A 15,426-nucleotide genomic window follows, 5' to 3' on the forward strand; every position below is an offset into this window, starting at 1 on the left:
GAAGAAGAATGCATGTTTTCAGAGTAAGTTGCAGTCTTTATTAATAGATGAGATTCATTCCTGAGGCGACACTGAGTTTTGACACTTTATAGGTTGAGTTGCATTAAAAAATTCAAGATGACCCAATTTATTTTTAAAGTTTTGTTCTGTTATACCAATTAACAAACTACTCTAAAGCAGGAGATTACCACACTAATCAATATCAAGCCTTTGCTTGTAATACATCAAGCCTCCAGAAAGATCTTGCAGTATTTCCTGATCATAGAAAATGTGTAGCAGCCACATTGGGTGAAATGTCTACTATGGGGAAATGCAGTGCTAGTTGGTATAGTTATGTTCTTTTCATAAGCTGTGCCTGTTAAGGAGCTTTCTGACAGAGTCTGACATGACAACAGTGTAGCAGTCCATCTGATCAGAAAGACTTCTGCTTAAGGAGAGACTCTCCACCCTTGCATAAGCACCGCAAGTACTGAATGCAGACAGCACACCATAAAGATTAACTTTTTCTCTTTGTTTACCGATGCCTTTTTTCTGCTAAAGCATCTTGTGAGGTTATGCATCTTCTGAACTTTCAGGAGCTTACATGAAAGGAGACTCTGGAAATGTCGCATTACCAGCACTGGTTAGTTTTTTCTGCCTCAATGATTTATTTCAGAATCAAAAGTCTTATCAGATCAGATAGCAACAGGTCTCAAGTATACTATAGAAAGAGTGACATATCCTAGTCTGAAGTCTCTTATCTCTTCCCCAAATAGTCATTATCTCCGGGCACCCTGAACAGACCGTGGTCATGGTAACTATAAGATCTGTCTCTGGATGACCTAGTCTATTGACCGACTCCATTGATTAAATGGCAGAAAAATCAGGGTCTCCCTTGATCTTCACAATAACTAGGCACCAGTTATTTAACTTTGATGAAGGTAGCTATGACGGATGCAAATCATTGAAAGCCAAATAAGAGAGCATCTGAAGTGCTGTTTTGTAACTGGCAACTGCTGCATTGCCAGGTTCATGCTTCCAACAACCTTGGTAGCAGCTGGCCAACAGCCTTGGTTGAAAAGAGAACAACAGGCCTTGAATCCAGGATTCACTGGCTTTCTGAATAGCCATCTTCAGGTACGCCATCTATCAGCTGCAGGCCAGTAGCAGCATTTTGACTATTCCACTATGACCATTTATAAGGAAAATGCTCAGAGCAGTCACCTAGTTAAAGGCTAATACTCATTCCAGTTTAGACGCTCATGATCCAAATTAGTTGATATAGAACAAAGTAAGGCCCAAAATTTTCAGTTTAGAAATCAATCATACATTAAATATTTCTAACCATGAAGGACAGAACACAGAACATCTCCTCAAGATCCTTGGAAAATAATACTGAGAAAAAAATAAGAGAGGATGTTTAGAAAACATTATTAAATCTACGTGGTCAGACTGTGCTTCTCAGGGACAAGACAAAGTGGAGGAAGTAAAGAGCTAACCTAATCCAAGGGAAATCTCTGGCACACAGGGAAAATGTGTCTAATTTAATACCTGTCAGTCTCGTTGCCGCCTGGAGTCAGTCATCCCTTACTCCAACATATGCAGTATGTTGTCCTCAATGAGATGGCCAGATGCTATGTTGGTGACTAAATAAAACTGACTGATGCTCTTTGTTCTCTCCCATCCCCTTCTGAAAGCTGGCATCCTACATTGCATATGATTGGATAGCCCTGTGTTGTGCAGACTGTAATGTGCTCCCTGCATGGTAGTATGTTAGTGCTCCATAGAGAACCAATCACAACCCATCAACTGCTGGAATAATTCCTAAAAATGCCTGTTCATCTAAACAGATTAGACAAAATTCAGTGTTTCTAGAATCCCTTCAGAGACTCTACATTGCTCACAGCATCTTCTCAGAGATCCCAACTTCATTACAGGCATAGGTCAGGACAATTTCATTATTTTGCAGCCCTCCACAGTCCAGCTTACTCTCACCTGAACTGAATGAATCCTGGGTTTTATGCTTCCAACCCCTTCCACAGTGATACCAGCACCATGCAGTGAGGACATGGGGAGAAGGATATGCAAGCATACAAAATCATGCACTTGGACTGCGAGAATATTCATCCTGCTCCTACAGCTGGGACTTAGGCATTAAGTGATAAGCTTTTCTAATTAAAGAAGAGGAAAGCTAAGGTTAAAAAAAAAAAAAAAAAGCAAAACCAAAAAACTAAGCACTACATATTTTGTTGAAATCCAAGGTCTACAGCAAGATGTGATGAAGTCAGGCACAGCATTTCTAATGGAACAACATTTCAAGAGACAGGGCGAGAAAGGAAACAGGACTCCTAACTTTGCTGTGGGCAAGACTGTACAACTGCAACGTAATGTGTCTTTTACTGAAGTCCATGGAGATTTTGTCAATGATTACATAAAACAACTAGTGAAAACTTAGTAACACTAACTTATCCTTCAAAGATTGAAGAGGAAGGATCTAAATCTCTGTTACTGTGTGATAGTGAGGCCAACCGTGTAATCACCTTTGCAGAGAAAGGCTATACTAAGGCTTTTAAATATGTACTACAACTAAATGGAAAAAACCCCTAAATATTTCCCAGTGAATGTCAGTTTTCTCAAAACACTAAATTACTATTTCCAAATATCAGTACAAGGATGATGTATCTTCTTGGCAACTGGATCATACATGGATATCATCACAGTGCAGGCACCGCAGCCTCCACTCCACAGCCATATTTTGCATCTGAGAGACGGACTGCAAAGGAGACTGTTAAAGAAGAAAGAATTGCAACATTTCAAAGTTATTTTTTCCTTATATTCTTCCGAGTCTCCCTTGGTTTATGTACATGTGAAGAATTTGAAGAATTGGGGGGATCTTCTGACCAGATAGCTTCAGAGACAAGAAAATGTGTACAAGATAGATAAATAGAGCATGTACAGAGATGAGAAGGGTAAGGACAGAGAGAGAAATGAGCATGAGGCAGACTTCCAATACAGATTTGTTCAGACTCTACAGTCAGTATCTGGTAAATTCCCAAAAGACTGAAATCAGTACCCTGTAAAAAGGATGGATTGAACAAATATAGCAATAGGTCTTCTTATTAGCCTTACACTACTTTTCTAAGTCTTACACATAATTATCTGTATCTTGCATTTGCAAAACAGTACCAGCAGATCTCAGTAATGTTTCCAGTGCTGCTTCCAGTGCTGAACATGCAAGGAATATAGTAATTTAAAACGGAGAACAATACCCAAGTGCACACACCTAAATTCTGAATGGAAGGACTCCCTCCATTATGTGCCTCAATATAAAGGCTCCACCCTCAAATCACAATCTCCTCCTGGTGTCTCAGTGCCCTGCAGTTCAGTGGAATCTACTATTTTCTTTCATTTTAGCTCCTTTCCAGAATGATATGTAGTCCTATTACTCTTCTCACTGGGTGTGTCCATTTGCATCCATTTTGCTTAGGTACTAGATGATTTCTTCCACCTGATTTCACCATTCCTACTGGTAATTCCCACTGGTAAAATATGACTAATCATATCACACTGTTAAAGACATGCTAATTATTCCACTGAATGCTTGGACAATGCACAATGCAAGCTACTAAAAAAGCTGAAGCTAATTACTTTCCACTACTGCCTTTCTCCAGTTAATCTTTAAATTAGTGTTCTTCCTGCATAGAAGGTTCTCAACAGCAAAGCTAAACACACTTGTTGAACTTTATAACCTGCATGGCAGCTTCTTAGCTGAGATAACTGCCACTGAAGTCAATAGAGCCCTGACAGCAGTTAGCAACCTGAAGAGTTTCAAATGACAGAAAATATAGTAGATAATAAAATAAGTTTATGCAAAACTCTTTGATGGACTGGGGCCTCAGTAATTTATTTACTGTGGAAGTAGTTCTGTGTTGATTTCTTTAGTTACTATTTTTATTACAAATGCACTGAAAGTTTTTTCGTGCTTTGGGAAGCTGTAAAGAAGATTTGGGCTATATTTAGAAGAGTTACACTCAAAACATGACAATGTTATACCCATGTAACTAACACACAGAATGCACATACAGCACTGTATTGCTCTGCTGAGAACAAATACAAGGTGAGGTTTGTTATTTAAGTAGAAGCTGTTCTGTTTACATTGGTTCCCAAAGAATAGTGAAATAAATCATCTTCATCCCCAGTTGCAGTAACATACAGAATTACAGAACTCAAAGGCAAAGTTCAAAAAAAGGATATGCTTCTTTCTTAGGTAACATAGCAGCGATTCTTCAGGATCTGCCTGCCTCTCTATTACTTATTACTCTATTACTCTTGTCTCAAGAATGTTGCTGTATCATCGGCATGCTTCAACTTGTTGGAGACAAGATAATACAAACAAGTTTGAACACATTTTTTAGGACCCACTGCTGCAGAATGAAAAGAGACTGAACCTCAGGCTTCTCTCAGCAGTTCTGCTATACCAGCAGCGTGCTCCAAATTATCATGTGTAAGACAGCATGAGTTAGTTCAGGAATCTATTTGGAACTGTATAGTGAAATAAGATTTCAGAGTATGCCTTTAAGCACAGTTGTCATGTAATGACAGATAAAACATAACAGACAGAAAAAAAAAATTAATTACTTTTCCTTAATTCACCTAGTAAAAAAAAAAAAAGAAAAAAAAAGCCAGTATCATTTCTCTAGAGTATAAAAATTTTGACCAAACAACTGAAAAATAACTCCAGAAAAATACATGGCAAAGTTTGTTTGTTAACAGAGAAACAAAATCCCTTCATTTCAGCTTACAATATATTTGGGGTCACATGTTTGTTAATAGGAATTCTCATTCACTGACCTGCAGTAAGAAAAGCGGATAAAAAATCTCAGAAAATGAAGCGTGAGCTTTTAGCATCAAGAACAGAAAAAAAAACAACAAACCCTACTTATTTTATTTTGGAGAATTGCCAAAACTATATTAGTAAGCAGCATATCCTTTCACTAGTGATGTATTTACTCCAACTACATCAACTTTAAGAATATATTCGTATAATGTTTTAGTAAACAGATAACTAATCATAATTCTAAAAATTCTGTGATATGAGGGGTGATATGAAGTCATTCAAACTATATAAAACTCTGGTAGAAAGCAGGATGCTATAAGGAAGGTCAAAGACAAGAGATGAATAAACTGTTGCTACAGAATAACAGTTCTCCTGCATATGAACAGTAAACATTAAAGCACTGCTGTTTAAAAAAAAAAAAAAAAGCATTAAAAAACTTACCTTCCTGTCATTCACAAAAAAAAACCCAAGCTCATCTGATCATTGGGGGCAAGCCATGCTGTTGCATTAATGTCTGAAAAATAAAGCTTTACACATCAAGAGAAATTAATGGAATGCTATATGATCCTTAAGGTCATCTGAGTTTGCTTTGTCCTGCAGAATTTATTTTCAGACTGAGCATCAAATTAAGTAGATGGGGAGGAGCCAGGGTAATGTATGCCATTTCTCAGGAATTAATGCGTGTTCAGATGCTAATGTACCGACTTTCTACTCCTACTCCCTACCCCAACTATTGTCTGATGAGCTGAAATAATCTGGAAAGAATTTGAGCCCCTCTAATTCTAACCCTGTAACCTATAACGATAAGGCACTTAACTGTGAGGGGGACCTTCTGGGTTTGAGCTACAAATGCCAGATCTATTTTTTTTTTTTTAGATATTATCCAGTAAATGATGAATTTAGAATATATAGGAATGCCTGAAGCTAGAACCCAGGACATGCAGTATTACCTACTTCTGAGGGGTGTCAAATGCTAAACTATGGCGCCATGCTCATTCTAGCTTGTCACTGACCTGAACTATCTGTATTTTTTTTCCTGCAGAGTGACCGAATTTTAACAAAATCAAGATTAGTACTACACACACACTTAAAATTTCCTTCTGGTTATCTCTATGCCATGTCAGCTCTATACCGTGACTGCTTTGGGTGCCATTATAAGATGACCATACTCTAGATATACTTTGTTCTTAGAGAAAGAAATCCCAATTCCTGATTTGAGATTCTAGATTCTTACCCATTTCCCTGGATGCGTGTGCAGGAAACAAGGCCATTAATCACCAAATGCTTTATTACAGCTGCCTTTTTTTTTTTTTTTTTTAAGGGGACTTATGTGTCTTTCAGAAGTCTCCATTCGTGTGTGTACATGTCTTTTGTTTCATTTATCATTTTTACATTTTACAGCAAAGGTCTCTATTTCATTTAGAGTCAGTGCAGCCTTACGGGACAAAGTAGTCAGTCACAGATCTTTTAGAAATCCCCATTAGAAGGAAAGAAAATTATTCTCAGCAGAGACATGCTGCTTCTTTTGTGCTTTAGCCCCTAATGCATGCCTGAGAGCTACCACAATGCAAGCACTGAAGTGAGGTCTGTCAGTAGGTCCTGCAGGCAAAACCCCTCACGGGTCCTGCCAACTGCAGCACTGCTGTAGTATGCCACATATGTTGTAGGTACAACGATGCAAGTTCAAAGGCCTGACAAAGAACCAGATCAAATACTACATTTTGGTGGTCCAATATCTAATTTTCAGAGTACCAGGCCTCCAAAGCAGAACCTAGTGTTTATGTTAGGTATTTAGACTTACACACACACACACACACAGAATGGCGGTGCTGAGGGTGGATAGTTATGGAAAGACTTCTTTAATGAAGAAAACTAGTAGAAAGAGTTCTTCTCAACATCTCCAGTTTGGGTGTTACTGTATGGTGCACGTTAATGTGTCAATAGCCATCCAATGTGTCAGTGCTTTTGGAGCCATAACCTTTCTGCTTATCTAGCTCCCTGAGCCGGCACATTTTAAACAATATTTAAAATGTAACAAAAAAACCTCTCTTTATCACCTGTATAGTCTAAGAAGATTTATTTCACAATATCCCATGTAGCCATAGTGTCATCTGTCAGGTTGTTTAATTGCTGATATTTCTAGCTTCCAGGCAGTTTTTCAAACACCTAAAAGCCAAGAGACAGCTTATGTTTCAGCCCAAAAAGCCCCCAACAACCCATGTTTGCTACATATATAGATTTTACTGAGATAATGAGGCAACAGTGACCCTTGTAAAGAGGCAGGGAAGAATCTTTATTAATAATAACTGAGAAATACTGACAAGCAGAGATGTGATCTGCACTGCAGAAAACAAAGTGTGGGTCTAAAACTTGATGAATCCCTGGAGTGCAAACACCTCAGCACTACAGGTGGGGAGATGTCATGCAATGGCCTGCAAGGGTTGGGCCTCAATTTGCACAAGATTTGACTTGTCTGGAACTAACCAGCACCTGTGCTGACACATAGGTACACAGGAGAACAACGGACAATGCACCTTCCCCCTAGTTCAGTACATCTATATGCTCCCTGCTTCGGCATATCCCAGGACTTACCCATGTTTTGGGGCGTTATTGACAGGTGGGGTTGTGAGCTGTCATTAACAAGTCCATGCCGTGAAACTAAGAAGATGTTTCAAATCAGAAAAACTATTTATAACAGCAGCATTCACGTTTAATTTTATTTATTGACTTACAATACATAAAAGCTAAAGTAATACAAAGAAAGTGAAGAAAAAGAGGTAAAAACCAATGGAGCTTCAGCTGCCTAAACCACACTTCCAGTGCCACAGCAGATGATTTGCTATAACCTGCTTGGCCTCCAGTTGCTATGTTACATCGTCCAGTCCTGTGCTCCACTATGTCTCTGCTCTCTTATGACATCTAAAATGGTCTAGACACATATGTTTAAGCCGCTAAATTTCACCTACTCATGGTAGTTACAGAGAGACAAATTGAAACAATAAAGATTTCGTACCTTAATAGCCAATGCAAAAGCAGTTTAAGCTACTAAACCTGATTCCTGTTACACGTACAGTATCAACTCATAAAAGGGATGGAAGGCAAGAAGAGAAAATAGTCTGTGGAAAACTGAGGAGCAGTGAAATAATAAAGAGCCTGCAGGCTGACATATCAAACATATTAGAGCCATTTATTTTCATTACAAATGGCAGTTTTCATAGCTCTGGAGCAATCTGACCTGTGAATAACTGGAAGAGCCATCACCACGCTCAGCAAGGAATAACTGATGCAGAGGTTCACTGAAAACACACGCTGAATGTACAAACTGCCTATTTTCTCAGTTCTACTTTCTTATCAAAGAGCCTGCTGCAATTTTTCAGGTGATACTTTGGGTAACTTCTGTGGACTCACTAAAAAAGTGTTTTCTCTGTGTTAGGATGTATCCCTGATCAAAGCCCCAAATTCAGATACCATGGAGGTTTGCATATTTCTCTGTGTGTGTGTGTGTGTGTGTGTGTGTGTGTGCATTCAGAACTGAAATCTCAGCTTTGCACTTCAAGAGGAAGAAAGGCTGAAGCTCCCAGTCAGTTCAATATTGTGGATTCTGATGCTGAAATCTGAATATTGTGGCTGGAGGTTTCATAATATATTAACTTTGATATATTCTATGTAGTTTCCTGGTCTCATCTTAGGTTACAAATATATACACACTTTCAACTTAATAACACCAGGATTTCTGTTACCATTTAATACAGTGCTGGTTTGTATTTTCCTGTTTTCTTCAGCTGCTACTACTTGGGTGTGGTGTCATCCCACTGCACCCAAAGCAGCATCAGATGACTGATATTTGCAGATCATCTTTTGATCTCATTATGTTTTTTCAATCTTCTTTATCGCAGGAGTGGCCAAGAATGAGAGAAAGCTCTTTCATGTACTTTCATGGCTCAGTATAGTACTGAGCACAGGATTAAGCACTGATTAAAATGCCTTTCCAGAGACAGGTTCATCCAGTCTCCTATTCAAAGCACACAGAACTGCATGTGAGTTTTCCCATTAAGTTCAGAGGCTTTTACTTTGCTTCCAGAGGGAAAAAAAAAAAAAAAAAAAAAAAAAAAACCAGTGGAAACTACAACTAAGTGACTCTTCCAACTTTTGGGATAAAATTCTTCTCCTATATATGTAGATCAGCCATACCAGTTTGCCTGGCATAGCAAAAGAAAATCTCTTGTTTCTTGCTTTTTTTTTAACACAAGATGTCTGTACCAAAAGAATCTAAAGTAGCTTTACTACAAATCAGAGCATCACTTCTGATAAAAAAGTGACTGGATCCAACAAACAAGGTTCTGATTCTTCAAGAGACAAAGATCTCTGCACTCACACATCACTGCAAGACTCAAATCTACATTAGAAAATTAGCTGAAGCCATTAAAAAATCTTTTATCATACGAAGTTTTTAAGTGTCGTAAGTGGCAGTAAGTTATCTAACATACTTTTTATACTTCATCCTAAATTTCTTCTGCAGCATTTTAGCTGAGGTCTTCATCATGTCTTTTTTGTTGAATATATATGTTTCAAATGCAGGAGATGTATTCCTAGCAATGAAATGTAGTAATTTAAGTGAAGTACTGTAATGAATATACTGGATGGAGAATGAAGATAAGGATAGAAGATATAATGTGCATATTTTTAGTAGCTGATTCTGAAAATGATAAAACGATAAAATATATTTATCTGCGTGTTGATTAGTGTGTGTTGGGGCAGTAAATCAGTTTTCCATTTCCATTCAGGTCTTGTGCACTCTGGTTTGTCATTCACAGATGTGGCCCAAGGAGTGGAGAAGCAGATTCATTGTTTGCCATCTAAGAGAACAAACAAGAAATGAAAAGAGTGACTTGTTAATATTATTTGACTGGTAAACTCCCACTATTGCCCTTATCAGGTGCCTCCAAGTCACTCAGCAAGGTGTTCTACAGGGGATACCTACAGAAGATCAGTGATAACTGTGGTCAGGACCAAACAGGGATGGAGAAGCACAGTCTGCACTGGTGGACCTCGCCTCCTACAGGCTCCTGCGATGAGAGTAAGCCCACAAACCTATTGATTTGGTGGCTAATGATGCCTCACCATGACCACAGAAATACTATGGGAATAATCTGTGAGTGAGTGCTCAAGAGTTTCATGGCAGAACCTCAGAGGTTCAGGGCAGAGTATGGATTTATAGGCTGATAAGGACCTTGCTTCACAGATGTTGTAGGCTAAATAAAAACTTACACAGGAAAGTAATTGCAATAGCAGTGGGAACATGACTACAGTAAACACCTGCAGAAAGAATATAAAGGATCAGCATTATAAGGAGTGTATTGCCTCATTTGTTTTTCTTCTGTATCCTTCTGTTAGCTCTGAGTTATTTTTCTCCCAGAGAGCTACTGGGCATACCAAGGAGTACCAGAATGAGTGCCAGAGCGCAAGTCATTGGGGGAAAGCACCTAGAAGGATACTGAACATGCTTGGAGGCTGATCCATTGCATGTCAGTAAGAGGAGCTATTTAATCCTCCATAGGATTTGACATACAGAAGAAAGGAGGAGGTTTCAGGAAAAGAGGGGATTGTAAGAATTATGTAAATTTCAAAGACAAAAAAAAGATTATACAAAAGCAGAGAACTTCCAATACAGTGAATGGCATTTGTTGGAATAACTTGTGTGAGTGAGACTTCTTAACAGACATTTCACTTACAAAGGAGCCATATGATATTGTTGTATATGGAGCATGACCAATTGGAGACATCATTAGGCACCCCACCATTCAAGGGTGCCAAAAGCAGCATGCACTTCTACCCAGAGAAACTTAAACAGACCCTCCCCTCCACCTTCCTATTACCATCTCAGTAAAGTCATCTGTGCAGCTTGCCCGTATTTGTTCAGCAGTCAAGGGGCTGTTCAGTGCAAAGGTCTTTTTCAGTCCTCTTTCATTCCTCACTCTAGTTACTGCATCTCTCAAAGCAAAGAACACAGAGCATCCCAAGAAGAGTCCTGCCTCGCCTATACCCTGAAAAACAACAAAAAAATTCAAATAGATGTAGATTTTGAACAAATGAGAGGAGTGCATGCCATATCAATATCAACTAAAAAGCTTAAAAGTCAGTGACTCAGAAAGTGTTTAGTTCTTCACAGTAAGGAAATTTATTTTAGTTAGTGGAAGCAAGCTTAGATCACAACAAGTCTTCTGATGGTAGCTGCTTCCAGGGAGCTAAAAAGGTTGATGTCCAATAGTTGCTATTAATTTTAGAATCTTTCTGGCTCATTGCTAAGCTGAAATTTAGAATAACTGGATAAAATTACAACAATCCAAGCCCTAGCACAGATGCAACTAAGAAACAAAGCCCGAACTCATGGTAGTTCCCTGCCGACAAACACCACTGACTTGAGTGGCCTTGACATCCTCTCGCTGGTTCTGACATAAGATTCACATTTGTTCCTTATCTCAAAGACAGGTAAAATCAACCCCTATTCCATAGTCCTCTCAGTGCTGTGTTATTGAACATTTCAATCTGAACTGGACTGGGACATTGCAATTGAACCTTACTTATCTCCTTGCTAAAATCTGACAGCCAAATGTCTTCCCCAAACATGCTGCACAAAGACAGAATCACACCTTCTTACACTGAATTTCAAGGTTAATTATAGGAGATAAGTTCTCAGAAAAGGATAAAATCTCTGTCTGAAGAGGGATATTAGTATCAGCTCTCTAGATCAGATCCCAGTCAACTATGTAACTACTTCACCTAGATATTTTTTTCAAATAAATACTTTTCTAATTATTTATTACTGAGACAGCTTTAAACAATTTTAAAGGACCTATTTGTTCTTTAATATCTTCCACCATAAAGTATGCTTTTTCCTCCCATTATTCTGTTTTATTTTACTGTATTCTAAGGGCATACCCAATACTTGAAACAGTTAAAAATTTGCAGGATTATCTTCACCTTGATTTACCATTACTGTTTATATGCAACTGGCCAGAATATTTGCTGGTATAAATTGAAGCAATGATTATATCAACTGAATACCACTCTCTATATAAATACATATATGCAGTCCTATTTCTTACTGCATAACACACATAAGTAAGCTGCACACACTTATTGTCATTATGATTTCTCCATCAATTTCTTCGGTATTTTTGCTCTAAGTCTTCTGTTTATCACCACATTTTAAAAGTATGGTTTTAAATTCAGCTTGAAGCTTCTGTGTATGGTCTGTTAATGAAACCCTAAACTTAACTACTTGCCAACCATGAAGGATATGTAGCAATATCTTGCATTATGTCTTTTTGTATTCGTAACCCTGATGTCATAAATAAAACAACTTTATGGACACTTGTTTGAAATGCTAAAGAGGAAGAACTGAAAACTTATATATGTTTTATATCAGAGTAATTTCTCTGTTTGTCCTTGGGTCTAAGAACTGGGCCCTGTGATGGCTTGCTTACCTTGGATGCATAGATGGCATATGGATTTTGGGAAGATGAGAGCAGGGAAACACTAAACTGTTCTGGAATATCACAAACAGCAGGGATCTTATACTGATCTGGACCTCGAGTATAGAGGACTCCTTCTGGAGAGTACTTCAATTCCTCCATTGTGTACAGTCCAATGCCTTGAACAAAGGCACCTTCAATCTTTAAATAAGAAAAGAAACAGCATTTATGTTCTCATGTTTGGTAAAATGGGTAAAACTTTGGCAAGAACCGATTTGTATCACTAGCTGTTAGAAGACCATTTTCTTTCCTGTATACTTGATGGGATTCTTCAACATTCTGGGGCTACGGTGATGGGAAAAGCTTTCACACTCCTCTTTCATACCACAGAGACAAATGCTTTCATGATGAAGTGGTGAGATCTGTGGACCAGTCTGCAACGAATAAAGGTGTTTCCCTGCTATCAAGTGGGGAAGGCAGGTCAAACAACAGAATTTGGACACTAGATCACAAACAGGATTTAAGTCCAGCAGACCATGGACACACAGGAATACCACAGGAAGTACAACAGGATGACACCATGGGTAAGATTAAAGATTCATTGACACCTTCAAAGCTCTGACACTGATTCAATGGGGCAACTCTACAAGTAAAGGACCTTCTAATATAGTATATGACTTATAACATTATCTAGTAAGAAATTAACATTTCCTGAATTAATGAGGTAAACTTCAGTTCAGATACAGCTATCAGTGTAACAGAAAGAAGACAGCAGGAAAGTCTTGGCACATACCTGTCCTATATCCACAGCTGGATTTATGCTGCATCCAATGTCCATAACAATGTCTGTTCTGATGTTCTGTCAATAAAATTCAGATGTATATTACTGAGACACATGCTTGGAGTGGAGTCACTACAATATAATGTGGGTTAGAGTGTTCAGTGGAATAATATATGCTAAGATAGAGGCCCCTCCATGTACACGATTTCAGAGTAATTTCCAATATCCCATTACAAGCAAAATGGGTTTGAGCTTTAACAGAAGTTTAGCCAGAGACAGCCCTGCCAGATTCTTCCCACTGCACAGGGAAATCTCCACATAAATAAGTACAGAGAGAGGGCATATGATCAGCAGTCTATGACATTTAGTTGCATAGATGGTCAAAAGACTGGAAATAGAATAGTTAGCTCTGCTCTAACTTGTTTGCTGGCAAACAGGGAGAGAACACGCAAAGAACATGTCAGATGTCTGCCATAACTAAAAAGGTGAATCCATAGGACATTAATACAGATGTGCCAGAAGGTGGTTAACACTGCACAGCTTTCATTCTGCTCCACCTGTGTAATTTGCATTTACACTGTTGATATGTTTGCTGTCATGTGAAGATAGATGACTTATTAATGCAAAACCTAAAGTTTTTGAGCTCCAGTGATACAAACAAACCTCATTCACATTATTTACAAAGCTTCCATGAGATTCAGTTATTACCTTGTGATCTCCTGTTAGACAGTTAATTTCAACCTCTGAACAAGCAGCTCCATAAAGAAAATATGTGAATGGCTGTCCTTCCCCTTTCTCCCAATCCATGTTTTCATTGTAACCTCTGATGGAAGAAACGAAGTCCACAAGAAGAAAATTAATGAATGTTTGCATCGTAACAAAGCAGATGAGCACTTGAAAGTTTGAAACTATATCAAGTGAAATCTTAAATAACATGTCAGAATGCCAGCAGTTAAATTCCATGAAATCCTACAGAACCTAATAGATTAGGTTTGATGGATCTGCTATTCATATAAAATTTAGCAGACAAGCAAGCTATTTCAGTTCAGGACTGTCTATAATGGTCATAATCCCAGAAATACACTAATACAGACATGGTAATCAAGTACAGAATACAAATATAAGATAATAGTTCATGAGGTAATAGCACATAAGGGAATTCAGAAAAAGGGAGGAAAACTCTTTAGGACCTATGAAAGAATAATTTACAAGAGATCAATGGAAGAGTTAAATTTACAAAAACTGCCTACAGAATGAGTGAGAGGGTTAAAACAGGAATCTTGAAATAAAGGTGTAATTATTTAGAAGGGAGTGGGACTAACTGAGAAGACTCAGGTAGTCAGGACTGATAGGGTAAATTCAACGGACCAAAGAAGACAGTGAAATGCAGTATCTCCAGCCATGCGAGCTATGTGACCAAGGCATATTTTCTGACCATATATGACTGAAATGTCTTTATCGAGCATATTTAAAATTATAATCCATATAACATTTATAGTATAATTCAGAGCACTGAACTGTGCATTGAAAAATGCATATACAAAGTCCACATATTCAATTTCTCATATCCCATCTACCTCAGCCAGCTTTGAGATTCTTGGATGTGGAGAATATTAGTGGATAAGAACTAGATCAATACAGGATTTGAGGCTCAGGGATCTGCAGATGGTTTTGGTCACCATTAAATGCCAATAGAAAAGTATGACTGTTGTTCATTTCTTTGGAGATATCAACATTCCTAAAGGGCTGCATAAGCAGAAAACATACTTGGACAGACATAACAGCAGGAAGGGACATTTTGTTTGGGCTTTTCTCAGTGTTTTAAAAAAGTATGGGTTTGTGAAGTGCCTCTTCAACTTACTGCAGACTGCCTGAATACCTGAAAAGTTGCTATGGGTAAGTAAGTAAATACAGGTGGAGGGATAGAAGACATAAGGCACAGCAATCTAAGGAAGAAGCTTTGCTTTGAATCCCACCTGAGTTGTAGCACAGGGATTTTTCCTTTCTGATTCATTATAAACACTGTGAAAGAAATCAGAGAAAAAGGACCACAGGACCGCAATTCCCACTGAGAGCGAGCAGTGGGAGTTGTGTTAAAGATTACTGTGTCCTACAATAGCATGCTGTTGTGGATAAATCCATATCTAAGAGTACATAAGATGGGAATTTTCTGAGGCTCCAGAAGCAAAGAGGTCAAAACAATGACTCCAAAAACTAGGGTCAGTGAGTAACCCCACTTCTGGTGTGAGCTCTAAGGCCCCCCCTAGCTTTCCATTAATGTTGAATCATGGCACCTGATTCCTGAGTTAATTAAGAAAAAATAATTAAAAAATACCATGAGCTTTCTCTTAAAC

General features: G+C 38.3%; 1 protein-coding gene and 1 pseudogene across 6 annotated transcripts in view; both read right to left on the minus strand.

The window, feature by feature from the left end:
• The window catches only part of LOC113479451, a 38,763-nt pseudogene extending 31,351 nt beyond the window's left edge, over positions 1-7,412 (minus strand).
• A 107-nt stretch (positions 7,413-7,519) lies between these two features.
• LOC113480959 (aldehyde oxidase-like) overlaps positions 7,520-15,426 on the minus strand; it is a 44,588-nt gene continuing 36,681 nt past the window's right edge. For 5 of the 6 annotated variants that reach the window (XM_026850187.1, XM_026850179.1, XM_026850193.1 and 2 more), the window contains 5 exons: positions 13,781-13,895; positions 13,085-13,150; positions 12,304-12,492; positions 10,693-10,860; positions 7,520-9,672 (listed from right to left, as the gene is read on the minus strand). In XM_026850187.1, coding sequence (XP_026705988.1) covers positions 9,625-9,672; positions 10,693-10,860; positions 12,304-12,492; positions 13,085-13,150; positions 13,781-13,895 — 586 coding nt within the window. In that variant the 3' untranslated portion in view covers positions 7,520-9,624. Of the gene's footprint in view, positions 9,673-10,692; positions 10,861-12,303; positions 12,493-13,084; positions 13,151-13,780; positions 13,896-15,048; positions 15,095-15,426 lie in introns of those variants that run through there. The other variant, XR_003398583.1, reaches the window with a different exon arrangement.

The sequence above is a fragment of the Athene cunicularia genome (genome assembly GCF_003259725.1).
Source record: "Athene cunicularia isolate RWA chromosome 1 unlocalized genomic scaffold, athCun1 chr1_part1, whole genome shotgun sequence".
NCBI classification, from domain to species: Eukaryota; Metazoa; Chordata; class Aves; order Strigiformes; family Strigidae; genus Athene; species Athene cunicularia.